This window comes from Callithrix jacchus, chromosome 3, assembly GCF_049354715.1.
Source record: "Callithrix jacchus isolate 240 chromosome 3, calJac240_pri, whole genome shotgun sequence".
Lineage (NCBI taxonomy): Eukaryota > Metazoa > Chordata > Mammalia > Primates > Cebidae > Callithrix > Callithrix jacchus.
Genome location: NC_133504.1, coordinates 92,151,283 through 92,177,418, shown reverse-complemented (window position 1 = coordinate 92,177,418; position 26,136 = coordinate 92,151,283). Strand labels below are relative to the sequence as shown.

At 36.3% G+C, this 26,136-nt stretch overlaps 1 protein-coding gene and 1 pseudogene across 5 annotated transcripts in view; both read left to right on the top strand.

The window, feature by feature from the left end:
- TET2 (tet methylcytosine dioxygenase 2) overlaps positions 1-21,925 on the top strand; it is a 130,858-nt gene extending 108,933 nt beyond the window's left edge. For all 5 annotated transcript variants that reach the window (XM_035293205.3, XM_002745526.6, XM_078366748.1 and 2 more), the window contains 5 exons: positions 1,258-1,408; positions 3,617-3,706; positions 11,461-11,598; positions 14,378-14,732; positions 17,200-21,925. In XM_035293205.3, the coding sequence (XP_035149096.2) occupies positions 1,258-1,408; positions 3,617-3,706; positions 11,461-11,598; positions 14,378-14,732; positions 17,200-18,659 (2,194 nt within the window). In that variant the 3' untranslated portion in view covers positions 18,660-21,925. The remainder of the gene's footprint in view (positions 1-1,257; positions 1,409-3,616; positions 3,707-11,460; positions 11,599-14,377; positions 14,733-17,199) is intronic.
- A 1,354-nt stretch (positions 21,926-23,279) lies between these two features.
- Positions 23,280-24,776, top strand: LOC100392880 (pumilio homolog 3 pseudogene; annotated as a pseudogene).
- Positions 24,777-26,136: the final 1,360 nt, after the last annotated feature.

Genomic DNA, 26,136 nt, shown 5'->3' with positions numbered 1-26,136 from the left:
GCTGGGATATTTTACAGGACTTTTCTTCATCAACTGTTTAGTTACCATGTAATATAGTTTCTAAGACAATGACAGAATAAATGCCTGGTAAGAATCTTGTCAAATTTCAGAGATTTATTGATGGGAGATTATATTTAGAGATCATAGTCAGTGTCTAGATATGCTCCTTGCTATGGAGATGTCATTACTTTTAGGCTTCTTTAATGAGCAGATACGTGAAGTAATTATTTTGTAGAAAGAAAATCTGAGATTAACTCAAGTTATTAGTTCATACTGTTTTTTCCTATTCATAGTTAAGAGGATAGGGCATTATCTTTTGTTTTGCTTCTATTGTACATTGAAATTCTTGTTTTTTTATATTAACTTTTTTATATCACAGTATACAGTAACTTAAAAATAATTTACATTTCCACCTGAATATTATTTTCTTTATAAGTTGTTTCATCTTTTTTTTTGTTTTCTTTGCTTACTTATATGTTTGTTTATTGTCATTAGGATATGTCAAACTAGGGCTATAAAGTTGCAATACTGTATGTTAGCCAAAAACTAGGAAGCAGTCAAATGCCCATCAATGGTAGAATAATTCATTTGTCACATTCTTATAAGATGGAATATGGTACTCAATGAAAATGAATAAAGTACAACTACATGCAGTGATTTGGATGGATATTCCAAATGTAATGTAAAAAGAAGACAGACACAAATGAGCTTATATTACATAATTCCATATACCTATGTTTATATCAAGTATAAAAGTAGGCAAAACAAGCCACTGATGGTGGCACACACCTATAGTCCCACCTATTTGGGAGGCTGAGGCGGGAAGATTACTTGAGCCCAGGAGTTCAGGTACAACCTGGGCAACATAGCAAGACCCCATCTCTAAAAAAGAAAGCAATATTAACATAAAAATAGGCAGAACTACTATATTCTTAGAGAAGTGGGAGTAACTGAAAGGCTGAATGAGGGGAGATTCCAGGAAATAGTAAATATTTTGTTTCTTAGTATGAGTTCTACTGGGTCTGTTCCATTTGTGAATTATAAAATTATGTGTACTTTTCTGTATGTGTATTATATTGCAATAAAATTGTTTTAAAGTCAATAGATACAGTTCTGTGTGTGGTTATGCCACAGCTTAATACGGAGTTAAATTAGACTTCTTTTCAAACTCATTTTGCATATGGACACCCAGAATATCAGCTGCACAGCCTATATAATGCTATCCATAGCAACGAATTTGGTCTTTTGATTTCTCAGGAGAACTTGCGCCTGTCAGGGGCTGGATCCAGAAACCTGTGGTGCCTCCTTCTCATTTGGTTGTTCATGGAGCATGTACTACAATGGATGTAAGTTTGCCAGAAGCAAGATCCCAAGGAAGTTTAAGCTGCTTGGGGATGACCCAAAAGAGGTTTGTTTACTTCCTGATGTATAATCACTTTATTTTTCATAGAGAATTCATTAGCATAGATGAAGTGAACAGCAATGACATATCTTGGTAAGCTCTTATTAATAAAAGTTTTTCCCAGATTGTAGATACACGCTACTTTTTAAGTTGACATAATAATAATCATATTATGCCAAAATAATACATAAAATTTGAGCAACAAAACTCCATCATTAAAACTAAATGAGAATTGGTGATGTCTTTCATCTTTTGACTCTGGATTATGGATTATGGAAGTTACGTAACTACTACATTCAGAAAAGACTATTTCTAGTCACATTTATGTGCCATGAGATTCACAGAATTTAAAGTCACTATAATGAATGCATTTAAGTAGCTAAAACTGTACTTACTTAAATTTTAATATAAATCTGTAATGGAAATAAATGGACACTGATTTCTCACTAAAGTCACTGGTTTTTGTCTTGTCTCTAGAATATGCATTTCTTAAAATATAATTTGCAAGTTGATCCAAATTTAACAACTTTGGGGTGGCATGTAGTCTAGAGGATAGATGCTCCTTGACTTATGAGGAGACTACATCCTAATAAATCCATTGTAAGTTGAAAGTACTGTAAGTTAAAAATCCATTTAACATGCCAATCAATCCATCCTAAAGTCAAAAAAAGTCAAGCCATTTTAGGTCAGGGACTGTCTCTACTAATTGAATGATTAGAAAACCTCAGTATATTTAGCATTTAGATATGACCACATTTTCAGTCATTCTATATGCTTATAATTATCTTTTGAATTTTGAATACAATTAAAATGTATCCATACTACAGATAATATTGATGGGTTCATCCAAATGAAGAATTTGTTAACCTTATTAAACTTTCACTTACTATTATAGTCACAATTAATAAAGCAAAAGTGCAAAAACACCTGAAATCACAATATAAGCTTTTTTTGAAGGATCATATTTTCAATAAACATAATAAAGGTGCGAAACATCATTTCATTAGACAATAACAAGAATATTAATAAACTTAATGAAAAGTAATGATTTTGCATTCTGTCAGTCATTTTAATTTTCTTTAGATAAGTTTTTCACCACCATTTTATAAAGTGATAAATGTTTATCACTTTCAGGAGGTTTCATGTAAACCCAATCTAGAGGATACTTAGTAACTTACTGCCTCTGTTAGATAGGAGGACTCTGTTCAGAAACCTCTTCACCTTCTAAAATTTACATCTCTGCCAGGTGATCATGCCTCCCACCATTTTTTTAAGAGAAATATTGATCTGAAATGAAGATTTCTAAGTATAAATGGAGCAACTAAATATTATGACCTACCATTTTTTTAACAGTGTATTACTTGGTAAATCTGTTCTTCATGAGCAGGGCAGGTGGGGGTGTCACTGAGCATTCCCCTTTCAAGTAAATTCTGCAGTTTTTCATATATCCTGTATTTTGGTTCTGAAGCATTGTTTCCATATTTGAAGTGTCCAGTAAATTTTATTTGCTCTATGGAGCGATCATTTCAAATACTATCTTTATAAACATAAAATATAAAGATTAGAAATAGACAAATTAAGTTAAACAAGTTTTTTTTTAATAGTTCCTCTTTCTTGGTAGCTCAACGAACAGTGAGAGCAAAAAATGTGACCTCTTTAAGGCCATATGGCTTTATTCCCCTAACCCTAGTGTCATAGGCTTGTATGTATAAAAATGCAAAGTATCAGCATGCAAAGCAGAAAATCAATTAGTCTTATGAAAAAAACAAATAGGTAGATATTTACTAGCACATATAAAATGAAATGATATGTAATCTATACCTTTCACTTTGAAATGGTCTTTTTTTTTTTTAAAGGCAGAGTTTCGCTCTTGTTACCCGGGCTGGAGGGTATTACAGGCACGCGCCACTATGCCCAGCTAATTTTTTGTATTTTTAGTAGAGACGGGGTTTCACCATGTTGACCAGGATGGTCTCGATCTCTTGACCTCGTGATCCACCTGCCTCGGCCTCCCAAAGTGCTGGGATTACAGGTGTGAGCCACCGTGCCCGGCCGAAATGGTCATGTTTTAAAGATGCTTTAGTTATTAAGTAAGGCAACATATATTGTGTTTTGGATTCAAAATATAAAGGGAATCATCTAACTGATAGCCTCTTTCTCATATAGGAAGAATGAACTTAAAATTTAATATGTAGAATTATTCACTTTATACAGGAAGAGAAACTGGAGTCTCATTTGCAAAACCTGTCCACTCTTATGGCACCAACATATAAGAAACTTGCACCTGATGCATATAATAATCAGGTAAGTTTAAATAATCATTGGCAGTGATAACAATTTACTTATATGTTACTAATGACCTACCTATGTCCAAAAATATTTTTCAAACAATGATTTTTATGTGTTAGAAATTCTACCTTTTCCTCTTAATTGTTGAAACCACTACAGTGTCAGTTTCTAGTATGTGAAAATTATACCATACTAAAGTACATTGGCCCAAGCTATAGGTTCCAACCACTACTAACTATTTTCACTGCAAGTCTGTAAGTATAAATGAGTATTCGTAAGAATTTATCAGCTTACAAATACTCATGTAAAACTATGCATACACTAAAATTGTATATACTTGTATCCAGATGTGTCAGATTTTGCTAGATCTTCCTTTTTTGTTTGACCTTGACTTCATAAATCAAGCAAAAACATTTTTTTTTTTTTTTTATTTTATATGTTATTCTAAGTTATAGCTATTTAGGACAGCCAGTCCCAATTTGGTCAGAAATTGTTCATGAGGAAGACAAAAAAACTGTAAAATCTTCACTGTTTCAGTAACATCAGCAACAAAAGCATTAAGTGAAAGTCTGTTACAAACACTGTATTTAGTCACTGGGAACAGTTACAGATGAGTAGTGCCATCTCTGATTGTCTTTTAAGAATTCTGTCTTTGCCAGGTGCAGTGGCTCACCCCTTTAATCCCAGCACTTTGGGAGACCGAGGTGGGCAGATCACCTGAGGTCAGGAGTTTGAGACCAATCTGACCAACATGGAGAAACCCCGTTTCTACTAAAAATACAAAATTAGCTGGGCAAGTTGGCGCATGCCTGTAATCCCAGCTACTTGGGAGGCTGAGGCAGGAGAATTGCCTGAACCCAGGAGGCAGAGGTTGCGGTGAGCCAAGATTATGCTGTTGCACACCAGCCTGGGCAACAAGAGTGAAACTCCATCTCAAAAAAAAAGAATTCTGTCTTAAACTGGTTACGGTGGCTCATGTCTGTAATCCCAGCTACCCAGGACCAGGAGTTCGAGGCTGCCGTGAGCCATGATTGCATCACTGTGCTCCATCCTGGGTGACAAAGATAGACCCAGACTCTAAAAAAGCCAAAAAATAAAATAATTGTTTCTCTAGAGAAGACAGAGTCATATAAAATAGCAATTTCAGAATGACACAATTACAGCTGGAATAGAAATATGTGCACATTTCTGGAAAAAAAAAAACAACCTAAAAGTAGACTAGATGTAATGTCAAAAATGGCCTTAGATGCTAAATGAAGCTCTTTGAACTTTATTCTGTAAGTAACCAGTGGGGAGTTTCAAGTGTGTGTTGGGGATGGAGGAATGAAGTAATTTATATTTTTAAAAATTCACTTAAAAGCCAAGTAAGGGAAATAAATCTATGTAAGATTAGAGAGAAGAAAGCTATTGCAATCATTGGACAAGAGATTTTAAGGACCTAAATTAAAGAAGTGGCATGAGTGATGGCAAAAAGGAATTAAGTATGTACACTAAGGTGGAGCTTAGAGAACTTGGTGACTAATTAGATGTGTGGATGAACAGAAGAGAATTTGGAAATCCAACAAATCTCTAGTTTGGACAGGTAGTTCTATTAACTGGCATCAGAAATCAGTAAAAAAAAATACTAAGTTTTGTGTTAGGGAGATTTCAAAATTTTGGACATGCTAGGCTTGACTTGCTTCTAGGTTAGAGAATTGGGAAAAAAATTCAGGCTAGCATTGTAGATTTGAGAGTTAGCAGAAGGCTGGCAGGACTTAAAGTTGAATGCATAGGAATGAAAGGAGTTTTTCACAGTAGAGATTATAAAAAAGAGAAATGGCTGATGATGGGATTCTGGAGCGATTAATAATTGTAGGCATGAGTGGAGGAAGAGAAGCCAATGAAGCAAGCACTTGGGACAGGGAGTAGAAGAAATGGAGGAGGAAAGGTGAAAGAGGGAGGAGATGGATGGATGGTAGAAAGCTGGAGGTGATGAGAAGATTCCCAGAGCAGCGTGTACAGGAGCAATAGGTATAGGGCTGTGTAGCTTTGTGCTCTGTCATTTACTTGATAATATCAAAGACTTTTAGCGGATTAGATCAGTTTATACACCAGACATGGACAGAGAATCAATCCTATAATGATTTAGCTACTCTTCTTTTCCACTGTGGACTTTAACAGTCCTCAACAAACTAAACTTTTTTTTGGTGGGACCAATAGAGGCAAATTAAATGATGGTCTATTTGTAAGTTATTTTATGTTATAACTTACGTTTTTAGAAATGTGTATGAACATCTATAAAAAGCATTTTAAACATTTTAAACACTGTTACTAATAGTCAGATTAATACTGTTATTTTATTTAGCTAGCATTACAAAGTATAAGGAATGCTTTGATACTGTTGTAAAAATTTAACTCTTGGCAAGAACTTCTGAAATAAATCAAGCTATAAAATTACGGAAGTGAATGAGTCTATCTTGCTAGATTTAAATTTGAGCCATTTTCTATTAAATGAATTTTTAATATGTGCTGTTAATCAAATGGCTTTGCTTGAGGAAAGAGGCAGAGTAACAAAGTATTGTTGTTCCTTTTGATCCCTTGATTCTTATAATGGACTGTCTCATACACTCTGTATTTTCTAAGCATTTGTATTCTACCCTATTATGTATTACTTGGAGATAGCTATTTTTTGCAATTCCTAAAACTTAATTACCCAAAATATGAAGCCATCAAAAATTTTCAGGTTATAACAAGATGAGTAGATATAATTCCCAATATGTGTTTCAGTATTTATATATGAAACAATGTGTTGATGTAATGCCTAGATAATATTGTAAATGGATGAGATGCTTCTGAATAGATATATTTTATATTATGTGGTAGGTAGTATTGGTAATGTTCATCCATATATGATAATATGCTTTAGAGATCAAAATAATAGCCATTTAATGTTTCCACACAGTACATGGGAAGACCATTTGATGTTATAGATGCTGTCATAAAACTTACTATTTGATCTTTACCACCTTTCCCCAACTGAGTATATTATCTCTGTTTCTCACATCTGAATATTCGTCCTTGCTTTATTTCTTGATATCATAAAGTCTTATTGCTAAAGCTTAGTTGGCTCTCCACAGCATCTCTCCTGTCAGTCCCATGGAATTAGAGCTTCAGTTTTCTCCATTTAAATGTCCTTTCTTCACGTCTATCCAGTAGACTCTATATTTGGCTCTGTCTTTTCTATGCCTGTCTTATAATTTAACAATAGACCTGAAATAGCAGGTTTGCATCTCAAATTCATGTGCTATTTATCATACATAAAGATGACATTGTAGACAAAGGCTTCTAAGAGAGCTTTTTATGATGATGGAAGTACTCCCTATTTACACTATTCAGTGTAACAGCCACTAGCCACATATGGTTTTTAACAGTTGATATGTGGCTAATATAATTGAGTTTAAATTAATTTAAAAATCAACAAAAATAGCCACATATGGGTAAAGGTTACCATATTTGAACAGCACAACCTTAGACCATGAGAAAGCCATGCATTTAGAATCGTCTTCCAGACATGGAGATGGATTTCCAGTAATTTATCACAAAATCCTGTATGGTATATTTAGGAGATGGCATAAGTCTGTCTAACTTCTAGCTGATTGTATATCTGTTTTTGTTCAAGGAACAGAATAAAGCTAACTAGACCACAGCAATGAACTAAACAGTCACAAACCACACAGCTTTGAAAAACAGTAGTTGGTACCCTCATTTTCCTTTGGCCAAAGTCTTTTGAGGTTAGATAGACAAATACATATATAAATCCAACAGTAAATAATATGAAGTCACCAAAAACTTTTATCATAATGCAGGTTCATCTTCTAGACATGATGGAGTAATAGGGACTAGATATGCCTTTACACATTTAAGAAAAAACTGACAAAATATATAAAACAATGGTTTTTAGACATAGAATAAGAAGTTCAAGAGACAGAGGCACCAGAGAGGAAGTTAAAAGGTGAACCTATAATTACTCCAGTTTGCTTCCAGAAGAGAGTATTAGGCTCCAGGGTAGGCAGTAGGAAACCAAACATACCCCAGCATTATCTCTGTATTAAGGAGACAAAGTTGAAAATTTGGAGAAACCAAGCTGGCTGGAGTACCAGAGAGGAGGGAGTATTATTGAGAAGAACTCGAGAGACCTGCAAAGGGTTCGGATCCAGTCTTCACCTGAGCATTGAACAGCATATACATGTGAAAAAACTGCTAGGGCTGAGTAAAGAACCATCTGAAGAAGCAGGCAGATAATCCCTTGATCTCACACAGGACCTAGAATAGTTCCTGATCATACCAGCCAGACAGAGAAGACTTCATAATACATAAGCAATTCATAATTATATTGCATTGCTAGTAGAAGTAAATTTGACTATTCTGAGCTCATCTAAAAATGCTTAAAATCAAAACATAAAAGGACCAAACTGATAAGTAATTTAACTGCATCCCAGTACAAAAATTAAAAGAAAAAAGAGAAATCCACCAACCAACAAGGTAAAATTTATAGTCTAGCATTCCATCAAAAAATACAAGGCATACAAAGAAAAAAGAAAATATAACCCATACTGGGGAGCTGAGGGAAATAATAAAAATAGTCCCAGAACTGACACAGGTGATACAATATGTAGTTAAGTTCATGAAAATGGCTATCATATTTCATATGCTAAAAATGCCAGAGGAAAGCATGAGAGTGATAAGGAAAGATTCGAAGATATTAAAATACCCTACAATGACCTTCTAGAAGTGAAAAGTATATGATATCTAGATTTAAAATATACTAGGTAGAATCACAGATTAAGGAACTTGGAGATATAGCAATAGAAATTTTTCAATATAAAGAAAAAACAAAACTGAAAAAAATGAATATATAAAGACCTATTAGCCAATATTATTACATTCATATATGTGTATTATAGAAGGAGGTGGGAGACGGAAAAAAAAAATGTGAAGAAACAATGGCCAAATTTTTTTGAAATTTCTTCAAAACTGTGAACCCATAGTCCTCAGCAGCCGAGCAAACCCCAGATTAAAAAACAAAGACATGGAAAGAGACTACCAAAAGTTTATAATCAATTTGCTTACAGTTTGTGATAAAGAGAAAATCAGAAAGGCAAAGGGAGAAGAAAGGGCATATTACACATGGTGGGAAAAACTGATAAGAAGAAAGGACATATTACACATAGTGAAAGAACAGAAGACTCCCTTCAGAAAAAGGCAAGAGAGAAGATATAGCAGAGACATCTTTAACATACTAAAAGAAAAAGACTGTCAACCCAGAATATCTAACCAATGTAAACAGCTCTCAAAAAAGAAAGCAAAACAAAGAGTATTTTTTCAGACATACAAAAGCTGAAAGAATTCACCACAAGCAAAGTAGCACTCTTAAAATGTTAAACAGAAACCTTTACAAAGAAAGATACATGATACCAGATAGAAATCTAGATCAACATAATAAAATAAAAAGCATTAGAAATAGTAAATGTGGTTAAAATACTTTTTAGAAAATGTTTTTAAAAGGTAACTTGCTATTTTAAATATATATTAACAATGAGGTTTATAATATGTAGAAGTAGCACAGAGGCTGAGGAATTGAAAGTGTATTACTGTAAAGTACTTACACTATATATGGACTGGGTATATTACTTGGCTATAAACTGTGAGAAGTTAGAGTACCTTAAAGCAAGCACCACTTAAAAAAATAAAGGAATATAGGTCATCAGCCAGTAAAGAGAGACAAATAAAATCAACCCAAAAATGTTTTTAAAAAATATATAGGACCAAAAAAAGATAAATATAAATAAAAAACAGCAAGACAGTTTATTTAAACCCAACTGTATCAACAGCCACAGTAAATGTAAATAGTTTTAACAACTCTAATTATAAGGCAGAGGTTGTGACATTGAATAAAAAAGCAAAACCAAGAAAACCACTTTAAAGGTAGAAATAAATTAAAAGAATACTTGTAAACAGAAAAATGATGTTAAAAAGACATAACAGGAAAAAATATGATTATTGCAGTAGGTACAGAAAAACCATTCAATAACATTCAACATTCATAAAAGGACGCTTTCTCAACCTATTAAATACCTAAATGAAAAGCCAAAAGCTAACATTTTACTTAGTGGTGAAAGACTAATACTTTACCCCTAAGAAAAGGAACAACACAATAATGTCCATTTTTAACCAACCACTTCTATTCAACATCAAACTGTACATTTTAGAAAGTGCGATAAGGTAAGAAAAAAAGCAGTCAAGATTGGGTAGGAAAAATTAAAACCGTACTTATTTGCAGATGACATGTTTATCTGTATAAGAAGTTTGAAAATAATCTAACCAAAAAAGATGAATTTAGCCAAGTTACAAAATTCAAGTGTATTTTCATATACTAGTAATAAACAAAATAAACCATTAAAATAGCATCAGAAATATGAAACTCTTAGGCATAAATTTGACAATATGTCTAAGATTATATACCGGAAACTAAAACACTGCTGAGATGAATTATAGAAGACTTCAGTAACTGGAGAGATACACTATGTTCATGGTTCAGACGACTAAATATTATTAAGATGTCTGTTCTCCCCAAACTAATAAATACATTCAATACATGATGTTTCAGAACCTCAACAGGATTTTTGAAAGAAATTGGACAAGATGGCTCTAAAGTGTATATATTTGGAAATGCAAAGGACTCGGAATAGTCAAACAATATTTTAAAAGAAGAGCAGAATTTGAGGCTATATATTGCTTGGTTTCAAGATTTACTAAGATCTATACTTGCTACTGTCAGGACAGATTGATATTGGCCAGGTGCAGTGGCTCACACCTGTAATCCCAGCACTTTGGGAGGTCAAGGTGGGCAGATCATTTGAGGACAGGAGTTTGAGACCAGCCTGGCCAACATGGGAAACCCATCTTTAATAAAATACAAAAAATTAGTGGGTCATGATGGGTCAAGCAGTCCCAGCTGCTTGAGAGGCTAAGGCCTGAGAATCACTTGAACCCATGAGGCAGAGGTTGCAGTGAGCCCAGATTATGTCACTGCACTCCAGCCTAGGTGACAGAGTGAGACTGTCTTAATAAATAAATAATAAAATTTTTTTAAGTTTGATATGACATACCTACATGCACACCATTAAACACTAGTATATCAGAATAGAAAGTCCTTAAGTAGACAATATATATGGTCAATTGATTTTTAATAAAGGGCTATTCAGTTGGGAAAGGATAACCATTTTATCCAATGGTATGTGAACAGTTGAATAGCCATATGGGAAAAAGTAATCTTGACCCTTAATTCACACCAGTATAAAAATTAACCACAGACAAATCCATTTATATAAAATTCTAGAAAATGAAAATTAACCTGGAGTGACAGAAAGATTAGTAGTTGTCTGGGAACAAAGCAGGAAGCATAAATTGTACAAGGGCATGAGGAAACTTTTAAGAGTGATGAATATGTACTTTATTTTGATTGTGACAAAGACATATATCAAAACTCAAATTGCATACTTTAAATATATACTATTTAGTATATGTCAATTATAGCCTCAATAACACTATAAAATAAAAACTTTACCACATCAAGATATTTGCTCTATTTTGTGTTATTCCATTTTGTTTCTGGATATAAAGATTAAAACTTTTTTTAAGTTATAAATGGTCTAAATACTAGTAAGTTTTTTTGGTCTAAGAGTAAAACTAACTACTTACCCACTCACACATACACTTTCATTTTTCAGATTGAATATGAACACAGAGCACCAGAGTGCCGACTGGGGCTGAAGGAAGGCCGTCCATTCTCAGGGGTCACTGCATGTCTGGACTTCTGTGCTCATGCCCATAGAGACTTGCACAACATGCAGAATGGCAGCACATTGGTAAGTTGGGATGAGGACAGCTTAGCAGCTGAGTCTGTTCTCACACTGCTAATAAAGACATACCCAAGACTGGGTAATTTATAAAGAAAAGAGATTTAATTGACTTACAGTTCCACATGGCTGGGGAGGCCTCACAATCATAGCTGACAGCAAATGAGGAGCAAAGTCACGTCTTACATGGTGGCAGACCAGAGAGCACGTGCAGGGAACTCCCCTTTGTAAAATCATCGGATCTCCCAAGACTTATTCACTATCTCAAGAACAAGATGGGAAAGATCCACCCCCATGATTCAGTTACCTCCCACTGGTTCTTCCCACAACACATGGGAATTATGGGAGCTACAGTTCAAGATGAGAGGTAGATGGGGATACAACCAAACCATATCAGCAGCCATAACTTATGTCGAGGAGCAGAACACAGGAATTTAGTAGCATTTGGTTAGAGTAATATGTTGTCTGCAGGTTTCACTGGACAACAGTATTTTCGTGAATGAATTCCTGTTGCAAAGTGACCATCTTTGGCATAACCAGCACTCTCATGATAGGTTGGTACATTAGTGTCCAGCCAATTGTGTTGACAAGCATGTGAGAAACATGAACATCCTTGGTGCTAATTAAACCAGTGACTATGCATTGCCAGTTACAGTTAATTGCCAGGAAAATCTCAAAATTCAGTGCCAATTGCCTGGTACGTTATAATCAGTTAAGCAAAAAGCCATATACAAGCCAAGGTACCAGTTCACCTTACAGGGAGAGAAACATAAATGATAAACACATCATTGTCACAGTAACTATGGTAACCTACTGTAAAAGATTCACAGTGCAAAAGAGCTCAACTACATATTACAGTGGGTGAACTGGATTAGTCTTGTAATAGGAGGCAGTGGTGAAGGGAAAAAAGAAATTATATATATAAGTTCTTAGGGTGGAGGAATATTCTATACCAACAAAATTCAGGGTATAATTTTGCATGTAAAGGGATGACCCAGAGTAGAGATAAAGAACAAAAAGTTCTGTTGAAAAAAACTATAAATCAATCATCTAATGAATCATCAACATGGATGTAAGTGTAGTTGAGGAAGATGGCCAGTGAGAATGTGGAAATAGATGTCAGATATTAAAGTCATATTCTAAGGCAGAAGAGAATTCAGGGAGGTACTAGATAATAGCTGAAATAATTTGAAGAAGCTGGTGCAAAGTTTTTGTTGAGAAACAGAGAAGGTATTCATTTAATTCCAGAGACTGGAAAACTTCTCTATAAAGGGCAAGATGGTAAATATTTTAGGCATTACAGCCTACATAGGGTCTCTGTCACATTGTTTGGTGGGTTTTTTTTTTTTTTTTTTTAACTTCTTGAAAATGTAAAAGCCATTCTTAGTTTACTGGCCATACAAACACAAGCTGTGAGACACATTAGCTACAGGTTCTAGTTTGCTAACTTCCGATCCAGGAGAATAAACACAAGACCTACCAACCACCACAAAATCTAAAATCATCACTCATCGTGTTCTCAGCACCTGCTCATTATTAGGAGGCTGTGCTAGTTTCTGAAAAGCAGAAGTAAATGCTAACTGGTGTTATAGTGCATCCTGAATATAACCACGTTTCATTCCAGCAAGGTGATAGAGGGTAAGATAATGAGAAGGATGTTTAGAAACAAGGAGAATTTGCCTCTGATCGAGAGCATAGGTTCTGTGAAGTAAAATGGAAAGGAGCCCTAGATAAGAACTGAATAGAGTTACATATATATGGGGAAAGTAACAAGGTGCTCAGAGACATGCATTTGAAGACTTTTCTGTGCAGGAAGTGACACGCTCATTAATAACGTCTTATGTTAAAGTCATATCTAAAGTCATTCCGTTATGATCACAGTTCTCTCAAGAGTATCTTCTAATGATTTTATTTTAGATCACATTGTCTTCATTGATCAAAAACACTAAATACTAAACAGCTAGTATTTGAAAACCACAAATAATCCTTTACCAAAACCAATATAACTGTGGTAACCAAAGAAAAAAGTACCATTTAATTATCAAGGCAACAGATGTAGCTTTCCTCCCTCTACCCCCTACCCTTTTCAGAGTACCCACTTGTATGTGGTCATGTTTCAGAAAAGAAACGAAAAGAAGAGAAACAAAGTTAGGTTTGACAAAGTACAAAGGAAGAGAGAAAAAAATAGATGAAAAAAAAATAGTATTAAGTTGCATATTAACTATATCAGCCAAATATTTAGCTTTTTGTTTTTTTATATTTTTACTTCAGTTATCTGACGGAAATTTCTTAAGCATAGAGAGTTTGGTGTCAGGTATGTGGAAAGACATGAAATTTGCGTTCAGAATTGTGAGATGAGGCAAATGTAATACTACCAAAAACAGAGGAAGTCATTTCATAGAAAAAACTTTTTGCCTGTTTTTGAAGAGGCTGCACATCTCGCACATCTATTTTTGAAGTGTGAAAAGTGAGAGAGTGCTTCATTTTGGGGAGTGTTGCTTCTTCCCATAGTCAGAAACGTATGTGAAGAACAAGGGTCACCACAGTAACAGTTCCTAATAGACTCAGGGAAAGGGTGGGTGGCGATGTCAATTTGTCTTTATCTCCCTGTACCATCTTGATGCTGTTTTCATTAATAACAGAATGGTTTTGTGGTAATACACATGTCACCGATCTGGAGCAACTTGACCACCAGCACAAATCTGGGTACTGAGAGGATAAAGATACACACACACACATTTTATTTTGGACCTGTTGCTGAGGTTGTAATGTCTGTCTTTCCTGCCAGGTATGCACTCTCACTAGAGAAGACAATCGAGAAATTGGAGGAAAACCTGAGGATGAGCAGCTTCACGTTCTGCCTTTATACAAAGTCTCTGATGTGGATGAGTTTGGGAGTATAGAAGCTCAGGAGGAGAAAAAACGGAGTGGTGCTATTCAGGTACTGAATTCTTTTCGGCGAAAAGTCAGGATGTTAGCAGAGCCAGTCAAGACTTGCCGACAAAGAAAACTAGAAGCCAAGAAAGCTGCAGCTGAAAAGCTTTCCTCCCTGGACAACAGCTCGAATAAAAATGAAAAGGAAAAGTCAGCCGCCTCACGATCAAAACAAACTGAAAATGCAAGCCAGGCTAAGCAGTTGGCAGGTAAATGTAAAGTATTTGTAGATAAATGTGTTGTATGGTCTATTAAAAATGAGTGTTGTTTTGTTTTTTTTTTTGCCCCATCAACTTTTAAGTTCTGGGGTACACGTGCAGGATGTGCAGGTTTGTTACATAGGGAAACGTGTACCATGGTGATTTGCTGCACAGATCAACCCATTACCTGTGTATTAAGCCCAGCTTCCATTAGCTATTCTTCCAGATGCACCCCCGCCAACAGGCCCCAGTGTGTGTTGTCCCCCCACCTCCATGCGTCTATGTGCTCTCATTGTAAAATGAACATTGTTAATTTTGGAAAGTTACATCAGTTATGGTCTTAGTTCTGTGCCAGAGTCTTCCCTAAAGTAGCAAAGGCCAGGCTTTGCTCTCAGAGATGGTAATGAGATATTGCCTAATAACATGGAAAACATGGAAAAGCTTGGATTTTATTCTAGAACAAACAACAACATTTTTTAACAGGTAAGTAATATAATGAAATTCATTGTAATCTAGCAGTAGGCCAAATTAGTAGAGGAGCCAATTGGAGACAGACACCATAAACTGCGACTGAGGAAACAAGACCTTGAATTTTGTTGGTAGCATAAAAATATAGCAAAATGGTGCAAATGAGCTCTTCCAAAATGGGAAAAAGAAAATCAATACATTGGTGACAGAACGTTGGAATGAAAGAAAAGAAAAATTTAAAGATGACTCCAAAGTTTTAAACTTAAACTTAACCTATTGTTTTAGGTTTCTAAAACAGTACTATTTATTGAAATAAAAAGTTTGAAAAAACTACGATTTATAGAGAGAGGAGAATAAAATACCTTTCCTTAGACATGTTGACTCTGTGGTTAAGGAGAGGTTCTACAAAATGTTTACGCATCGAAATGGATTACAGCTGCAGTAGTAACAATAGAACATTATTCATAAACACTAAGTTATTTTCTTTCCATAGCCTCTTGCTTTATGTCTGTAATTAGTATGGTTTAAAAAAAATCCAAATTTGGAGATGGTATTGACCTGGCCATTAACAAAAGCAAAATGTGTATCTTTTAAGTTTAGTGTACCAGTTTGCTTAAGACTAACCATCTTTACTGCTTCATAAAGCCAAATTTCTCTACCGATTCATTGCCAAGCTCAGAGGAAGTAGGTTAAATAGTTTAGAACAATATGCTAAAGATGCTTGATAAGTGTTTATTGATTGGTTGACTTACACTAAGTAAAAACTGTTTCTCCCTGATCTCTCCTTTAGGTTAGCTGTGAAATATTACCAGATAGAACTTTGTTTCTGCTCCCTTTTAACTGGCTTCTGCAGGTTATAATCACTTCTGTTCTCAGAACTGCCATTGCAGTTTTATCTATTTGTTCTTAACTCATAAGACTTTTGAAAGTTAGATCAAAATAGAAGTATGACTTTTAAAAGTTTCACATACAAAGCTGAAAGTTTCTTTAAAGTGTTATCTACAGCTGTGTTAACTTCCTGTCTGGAAAGCCTGCTCATAAAGTAGCGTTTGCTGATTATATAAGATGCTTTTTGTGTTTAAATGAGTGTCATTCTTTTTTTCACAACATTTCTGAATCTTGCATAACAAATCTTATTTTAATTATGTAGCAAATTCCATTTCATGCCAGGAAATAAAGAAATAAAGTAAAATAGGCCAGGCGCGGTGGCTCACGTCTGTAATCCCAGCACTTTGGGAGGCCGAGGTGGGTGGATCACGAGGTCAAGAGATGGAGACCATCCTGGTCAACATGGTGAAACCCCGTCTCTACTAAAAATACAAAACATTAGCTGGGCATGATGGTGCATGCCTGTAATCCCAGCTACTCAGGAGGCTGAGGCAGGAGAATTGCCTGAACCCAGGAAGCGGAGGTTGCAGTGAGCCGAGATCGTGCCATTGCACTCCAGCCTGGGTAACAAGAGCAAAACTTCATCTCAAAAAAAAAAAGAAAGGAAATAAATAAATAAAGTAAAATAAGACATTGTCCCTCCAGTTTAGGAATTTATTTACCAGTGGTGGTGAGGAGAGGACTAAAAACATAATTGTAATACATTGTGAGTATTGCTTTATCAGATCTATGTTTGCATTGAGTATTATAAAAGCACTAGAAGATGAAGTCACAGTGGTCCCTTGAGGAAGGGATGACTACAACAAGGAAGGGTAGGAAGACAGGGAGAAAAAAGGAGGGCACTTCAAGCAAAGGCATGTTCAGAAGTTCCAAAGATGTTGCTTTCAATGGAATGGCTTTGGATGCTTATTACTTTTTTTTCCACTAAGTTCTGCATTTCTCATGCCTTAGACAAAAAATTGTGCTGGACAGTGATTAGAAACCTGACTTTGCTCTTATCTTTGCTTAATAGGTATTGTATATTCCTAGTGGACTTTCTTATACACATTTAAGTATCCTCACTAACCTTCATAAAATAATCATCAACATTCGTTTCTGTTCCCTCTTACCCCGTTCACAGAACTTTTGCGACTTCCAGGACCAGTCATGCAGCAGTCCCAGCAGCCCCAGCCTCTACAGAAGAACCCACCACAGCCCCAGCAGCAGCAGAGACCCCAACAGCAGCAGCCACATCACCCTCAGACAGAGTCTGTCAACTCTTATTCTGCTTCTGGATCCACTAATCCATACATGAGACGGCCCAATCTGGTTAGTCCTTATCCAAGCTCTTCACACACTTCAGATATCTATGGAAGCAACTTCTATTCCACCTCATCTCAAGCTGCAGGTTCATATTTGAATTCTTCTAATCCCATGAACCCTTACCCTGGGCTTTTGAATCAGAGTAACCAATATTCATCATATCAATGCAATGGAAACCTATCAGCGGACAACTGCTCCCCATATCTGAGTTCCTATTCTCCCCAGTCTCAGCCCATGGATCTGTATAGGTATCCAAGCCAAGACCCTCTGTCTAAGCTAAATCTACCACCCATCCATACACTTTACCAGCCAAGGTTTGGAAATAGCCAGAGTTTTACATCTAAATACTTAGGTTATGGAAACCAAAATATGCAGGGAGATGGTTTCAGTAGTTGTACCATTAGACCAAATGTACATCACGTAGGGACGTTGCCTCCTTATTCTACTCATGAGGTGGATGGCCACTTCATGGGAGCCACCTCTAGATTACCACCCAATTTGAGTAATTCAAACGTGGACTATAAAAATGGTGAACATCATTCACCATCTCACATAATTCATAACTACAGTGCAGCTTCAGGCATGTTCAACAGTTCCCTTCATGCCCTGCATCTCCAAAACAAGGAGAATGACATGCTTTCCCTCACAGCTAATGGGTTATCAAAGATGCTTCCAGCTCTTAACCATGATAGAACTGCTTGTGTTCAAGGAGGCTTACACAAAATAAGTGATGCTAATGGTCAGGAAAAGCAGCCATTGGCACCAGTGCAGGGTGTGGCTTCTGCTGCAGAGGATAATGATGAGGTCTGGTCAGACAGCGAGCAGAGCTTTCTGGATCCTGACATTGGGGGAGTGGCCGTGGCTCCAACTCATGGGTCAATTCTCATTGAGTGTGCAAAGCGTGAGCTGCATGCCACAACCCCTTTAAAGAATCCCAATAGGAATCACCCCACCAGGATCTCACTCGTCTTTTACCAGCATAAGAGCATGAATGAGCCAAAACATGGCTTGGCTCTTTGGGAAGCCAAAATGGCTGAAAAAGCCCGTGAGAAAGAGGAAGAATCTGAAAAGTATGGCCCAGACTATGTGCCTCAAAAATCCCATGGCAAAAAAGTGAAACGGGAGCCCACTGAGCTACATGAACCTTCAGAGCCCACATACCTGCGCTTCATCAAGTCCCTTGCTGAAAGGACCATGTCCGTGACCACAGACTCCACAGTAACTACATCTCCATATGCCTTCACGCGGGTCACAGGGCCTTACAACAGATATATATGATATCACACCCTTTTGTTGGTTACCTCATTTGAAAAGACCACAACCAACCTGTTAGTAGTGTAGTTATCATGACGTGGCAGTGGGGAAAGGTCACAGTATTCATGACAAGTGTGGTGGGAAAAACCTCAGCTCACCAGCAAAAAAAAGAGGCAATCTTACCATAGCACTTAATTTTCACTGACTCCCAACTGGTCACAGATGGCATCTAGGAAAAGACCAAAGCATTCTATGCAAAAAGAAGGTGGGGAAGAAAGTGTTCCACAATTTACATTTTTAAACACTGGTTCTATTATTGGACGAGATGATATGTAAATGTGATTTCCCCCCCTTACAAGTCTACACATCTGTGACTACTTTTAATAATATCAAGTTTGCATAGTCATGGAACACGAATCAAACAAGTACTGTAGTATTACAGTGACAGGAATCTTAAAATACCATCTGGTGCTGAATATATGATGTACTGAAATACTGGAAATATGGCTTTCTGAAATGCAGTTTTTACTGTAATCTTAATATTAATGCTTATTTATCAAAATAGCTACAGGAAGCATAAATGATAATAGGAAAACACTGAATTTGTTTGGATGTTTTAAGAAATGGTGCTAAGAAAATGGTGTCTTTAATATTTGAAAATTTAATGCCTTTATATCATCAAGATGCTATCAGTGTACTCCAGTGCCCTTGAATAATAGGGGTACCTTTTCATTCAAGTTTTTATCATAATTACTTATTCTTACACAAGCTTAGTTTTTAAAATGTGGACATTTTAAAGGTCTCTGGATTTTGCTAATCCAGTGAAGTCCTTGTAGGACAATAAACGTATATATGTACATATATACACAAACATGTATATGTGCACACACATGTATATGTATAAATATTTTAAATGGTGTTTTAGAAGCACTTTGCCTACCTAAGCTTTGACAACTTGAACAATGCTAAGGTACTAAGATGTTTAAAAAACAAGTTTACTTTCATTTTAGAATGCAAAGTTGATTTTTTTAAAGAAACAAGGAAAGCTTTTAAAATATTTTTGCTTTTAGCCATGCATCTGCTGATGAGCAATGTGTCCATTTTTAACACAGCCAGTTAAATCCACAGTGGGGCTTACTGGATTCAAGGGAATACGTTAGTCCACAAAACATGTTTTCTGGTGCTCATCTCACATGCTATACTGTAAAACAGTTTTCTACAAAATTGTATGACAAGTTCATTGCTCAAATATGTACAGTTTTAAGAATTTTCTATTAACTGCAGGTAATAATTAGCCGCATGCTACAGACTCAGCAAAGCTAGTTCCCTGAAGCCTGTGCTATTTTATGGATCTGTATGCTCTTCAGAGAACTGATGGCAGTCTGCCTTTGTGTTGATAATTATGTACATTGTGATGTTGTCATTTCTTAAGTGTCCTCTCTAACAAGAAGAGTGAGCAGACTGATGCCTGCGTAAGATAAATAAACAGGGTTAGTTCCATGTGAATCTGTCAGTTAAAAAGAAACAAAAACAGGCAGCTGGTTTGCTGTGGTGGTTTTAAATCATTAATTTGTATAAAGAAGAAGTGAAAGAGTTGTATAGTAAATTAAATTGTAAACAAAACTTTTTTAACGCAATGCTTTAGTATTTTAGTACTGTAAAAAAAATATATACATATATATATATATATATATATATGAGTTTGAAGCAGAATTCACATCATGATGGTGCTACTCAGCCTGCTACAAATATATCATAATGTGAGCTAAGAAGTCATTAAATGTTTGAGTGATGTTCCTACTTGTCATATACCTCAACACTAGTTTGGCAATAGGATATTGAACTGAGAGTGAAAGCATTGTGTACCATCATTTTTTTCCAAGTCCTTTTTTTTATTATTAAAAAAAAAAAACTTTTTTCAATACTTGATTTCTTAGCAAGTATAACTTGAACTTCAACCTTTTTGTTCTAAAAATTCAGGGATATTTCAGCTCATGTTCTCCTTATGCCAACATGTCACCTGTGTTTATGTAAAATTGTTGTAGGTTAATAAATATATTCCTTGTCAGGGATTTAACCCTTTTATTTTGAATCCCTTCTATTTTACTTGTACATGTACTGATGTAACTAAAACTAATTTTGTAAATCTGTTGGCTCTTTTTATTGTAAAGAAAGCATTTTAAAGTTTGAGGAATCTTTTGACTGTTTCAAGCAGGAAAAAAAATTACATGAAAATAGAATGCACTGAGTTGATAAAGGGAAAATTGTAAGGCAGGAGAGTTTGGCAAGTGGCTCTTGGCCAGTCTTTTAACTCTCTAAATAAAGTTTTTTTGATCCTGTAATCACTGAAGGTACATACTCCATGAGGACTTCCCTTAAACAGGCAAACACCTACAGGTATGGTGTGCAATAGACTGTACAATTACATTTTGACCTAAATACATTTTTGCTTACTAGTATTTAAAATAAATTCTTAATCAGAGGAGGCCTTTGGGTTTTATTGGTCAAATCTTTATAAGATGGCTTTTGTCATTTTAAAAGATTTATCAAATTTGTGATTGTGTCCAATTTACAGACATGTCCAAAAATGTTTGCTTTGCTTACAAACCACATGATTTTAATGTTTTACATATTATTACCATAATATCTTGCTCAAACCATTTGTATGTACATTTGGTGATTTTGATTAGCCATTCTTAATATTTGATTTCTATGTCACCTACTGTCATTTGTTAAACTGCTGGCCGAAAAGAGCAGGAAGTATAGTTTGGGGATTGGGGAGAGGTTATGTAAGGAAGAGAAGAAATTGAGTGGCATATTGTAAATATCAGATCTATAATTGTAAATATAAAACCTGCCTCAGTTAGAATGAATGGAAAGCAGATCTACAATTTGCTAATATAGGAATATCAGGTTGACTATATAGCCATACTTGAAAATGCTTCTGAGTGGTGTCAACTTTACTTGAATGAATTTTTCATCTTGATTGATGCACAGTGATGTACAGTTCACTTCTAAAGCTAGTGGTTAACTTGTGTAGAAAACTCTTGCAGTTTGACACTAAGATAATGAACTTTTGTGTGCATTTTTCTATGCTTTATTTTTTTTAACTAGTTTCATTTTATTTTCATGAGATGTTTGGTTTGTTTATAAGATCCGAGGATGGTTATAAATACTGTAAGTATTGTAATGTTATGAATGCAGGTTATTTGAAAGCTATTATTATATCATTCCTGATAACGCTATGTGAGTGTTTTTAATAAAATTTATATTTATTTAATGCACTCTAAGTGTTGTCCTCCTGACATTTTTTTAGTACTCGAATGACTGCCACCTCAATGAAAAGGGAATAAAAATTATTTTTAATGACACTTTTAAGATGGTTAGTCGTAATGTTAAACTACATCTAAGATAATACTCAATTAAGGCCAAAGTGTTTCTCTGATTAAATAATCTAGATATTCCCTCACTTTTTCTTCCAACTGACTTTTTAGTATATTCACTTTGCTCCATGTGTAGACAGTACAAATCAGTTATAAAGTAAAGCACCTCTAATCTTAGATTGTCCCTTCCAGTGTTCTGTGAAGGCTCTCAGTAATAGCAGGTGCACTAAGTTTGAATTCATATTGCTTAGATCTAAGGCCAACTCTTTTCCAACTCTCACCTTCCACTTCTTGCTTACTATTCTTAAGGGAAAATACTTTTTCCTGTACATAGAAAGGCAGGGGAGTGGTAGACAAGAGGAGTGGGGAGAGGTGGCCTGGCAGGCATCAGACAAATATACTTGTCCTCATCCAGTCCCACATGGCTTCAAGGAGCTTAAGGCTAAATCCTCCTCATCTCTGCCCATTCTCTGCCATATGAATCATCCCATATATTAATATCAGTTCACTTCAGCTGAAACACTTACTAGAACTGCAAGATATTAAACAATAGTTATGGGAATCTTCCAGCCCTCCATTCCTTCCCAATTGGCAGAGAAATCATTTTCATCATGCATGAAGTAAAGGAATTCCCCTTCTCACATTTCTCTCTGTTCAGCCTGGGCCAAATCTGATTCAAATAGTGCAACCCAGGAACTATCATTTCGTAATCTCTGAGCTCATTGACTGGGAGATTCCTCCAGGACTCTGCAAGCCAGGATATTAAGTGAAGCAGCAACATCACTGTTAAAACACAGTGATCTAATGACTTGGCTTTTGTTTTCTTTTAATTTCAACCCTCTGAGCACATTGTCAACCCTCATTTCACCATCTATCATCTGGCTGAACCTTGGGAACCTCCCACTCCACATTTGCAAGTCTCCCCTGCACAGGGCAGGGAGTATTTAAGACTCCACAAGCTCTAAAGCCTGTGCTGCTAGAGCCCCATTCTGCTATGACCTCTACTAGTGGTGGCTGGTGGTGCTAGCACACTATAAATGAAGGTGTGGGCAGGCATGCTGCTTCTGAGCCCGCAGGTGGACTTGAACAGAGGAAACAGCTAGAAATGACAGATGAGCCACCATTCACAAAGCTTTATTGGCCCCTTGCCTCTCCTGGAAAGATACATCAAGGACATATCTTTTCTTGTAAGCACACATAGCTGCCTTGTCACACAGTACCACCCATTCCTTCCTCACTCATTTCAGTTGGTTTATCATAAAAACCCTATGGGAACACATTTCGGCTTTACAAGTCAGCAGATCACTCAACTCTGGACAAAGTATTAGAGGTACAGCCAGAGAAACTACAGCTTATTATGGATGAAATGAAACAGATTCTAACTCCAGTGGCCCAAAAGGGAGCTGTGATTAAGCACTCTTTGGTGCATAAAGTATTCTTGGACTTTTTTATCTATGTACCCCCCAAACTCAGAAACTATTGAGGCCATCTGTGAAGTGGTGGTAAACCTGGCACACACAAACGATGGCGCCAGAGTGGCAATGAAGTGCCTGTGGCATGGTACCCCCAAGGACAGGAAAGTGATTGTGAAAACAATGAAGACAACGTTGAAAAGGTGGCTAATGGCCAATACTCCCATTTGGTTTTACTGGTGGTATTTGATTGTACTGCAACTAAGCTTGTGAAGCAGATAATCATATCAGAAATTATCAGTTTGTTGCCTAACACAGTAAATGATAAATATGGAAGGAAGGTCCTATTATACTTACTAAGCCCCAGAGATCCTGCGCATACAGTTTGAGAAATCATTGAAGTTGTGCAAAAAGGAGATGGAAATGCACACAGTAAGAAAGATATAAGAGGTCTGCAGACGGGAGCTCCTAGAATCCATTTCTCCAGCGTTGTTAAGCAAGAACACACCCAAGAGGTGGTGCTACATAAGTGTGCGTGTGTGTCTGACATTCTGGGATCTGCCACTGGAGATGTTCGGCCTGCCATGAATGCCATCGCGAGCTTGGCAGCAGCAGAACTGCACCCCGCTGGCAAGGACAGAGAGCTTCACATGGCAGAACATCCTGCAGGACATCTAGTTCTGAAGTGGTTAACAGAGCAAGATAAAAAGATGAAAGAAAATGGGAGAGAAGGTGGTTTTGCAAAAACACGTGTAGAAGAGCATGTTGGTATGAAGACCTAAAGTCTTGGGCTAGTGTAAATCAAGGTGCCATTATTCTTTCCAGCCTCCCTCCAGAGTTATGACCCAGAAGTTGCAAACAAAGTCAAAGCTGCACTGAAAAGCTTGATTCCTACATTGGAAAAAATCAAAAGCACCAGCAAAGGAATAGAAACTCTACTTGAAAAACTGAGCACACAGGTGAAAAGAGTTAAGAGGAAGATGGAATTATTTGTTCTGTTCTCTGTTCTGTTTCCCAATGCAGAAAAGAAGGGCTAGGGTCCACCGTACTGGTAATTGGGGTGCTCTGTATATGTGTTTCTTCTTTGTATATAAATTTATTTATATAAATTGTTTAAAAATGGTCTTTAAAATTTTTTTTAAAACCCCCTTCCACTATGGGTAATTCTAGCTTATCTTGAGTCCTGCCTGATTCCACTGCCCAGAACTTGTCAGCTGTGTAAGAACCAGACTTAGTAAGAAAAGTCATTTTTCAACAAGGCACCTAATCCTTAGACTGTGGAGAATTTTAGATGAATTTTATTGGTTTAAAGGCCATCTGGAGGCAAGTATTTAAAAAAATAAAAAGAAGAAAGAAGAAAGGAGGAGGGAGAGGGGAGAGGGGGAGGAGGAGGAGGAGGTCTGGAGAAGCATCTTTTTTTCCCAAAGTTGATTTGAGGGGAGTAATTGTTTCATGAAGACACTTGCTTACTAACTTCAGTCACCCAGCTTAACAAGTAAGGGGTCAGGGACTTTCTCCCTCCCCTGTCAATACAGTCAAATTTGTTGAAAGAATGAGAAAGTATTCACAAAAGATGCATAGAAGAGAATTAACTTATTTTTGTTATTTTGGTTTGACTAGGAGAATTCTGTTTCAAAGAACAAAGATACTTTTGTTCTCATATATTAGAGGCTCCGTGCCTAAATTCTCCTCTCTTACCAGGTAGTTTCTCACAAACTTCCTTAGTTTTCTCATCCAAAATTCACTCTTTAAAGGAGCCACACTTTCCCTTGCATATATATGCAACAAATATGGTTTTTTGGAGGGGCTTCTTTTTATGCTGTTTCAAAAGGAGCTTGTGTCCTCAATTTGGCATTTTACTCTCTAATGAATTTTTTTGGTACACATTTATGAGGTATGTGAGAAAGTTTGTTAGGTATATATAATGCATACTGATCAACTCAGGGTATTTAGGGTATCGCCCAAGTACATTTTTCTTAAGTATAGTCACTCTACTATTTTTTTTTTTTTCTAAGATGGAATCTTGCTCTGTCGCCCAGGCTGGAGTACAGTGGCATGATCTCAGGCCACGGGAACCTCCACCTCCTGGGTTCAAGGAATTCTACCACTTCAGCCTCCCGAGTAGCTGGGGTTACAGGTGCATGCCATCACGCCTGGCTAATTTTTTGTATTTTTAGTAGAGACGGGGTTTCACCATGTTGGCCAGGCTGGTCTCAAATTCAGGTGATCCGCCCACCTCGGCCTCTGGAAGTGCTGAGATTACAGGTGTGAACCACTGCATGTGGCCAAGTACTGACTTCATTCTATCTTACTCCATGTTTGTAAACTTTAATCCCATTCTCCTCATTCTCCGTTCTCCGCAATCACCCTTCCCAGTCTCTGTTATCTGTCTTTCCACTCTCTACCTCCATGTTATCAAATTTTTTGGCTCCCACATTTAACCAAGAACATGTGATATGTCTTCCTGTACATGGCTTATTTCACTTAAAATAATGACCCCTGAGTGCCATCCATGTTGCTGCAAATGACAAGACTTTGTTCTTTTCTATGGCTGCTCCATTATGTCTATAAACCATATTTTCTTTATCCATGCATCCACTGAGAACATGTAGGCTATTCCATGTCTCTACTATTGTGAATAGTGCTACCACGAATATACAGTGCAGAGATCCCTTTGATGTACTGACTTCTTTCATTTTAGGTAGT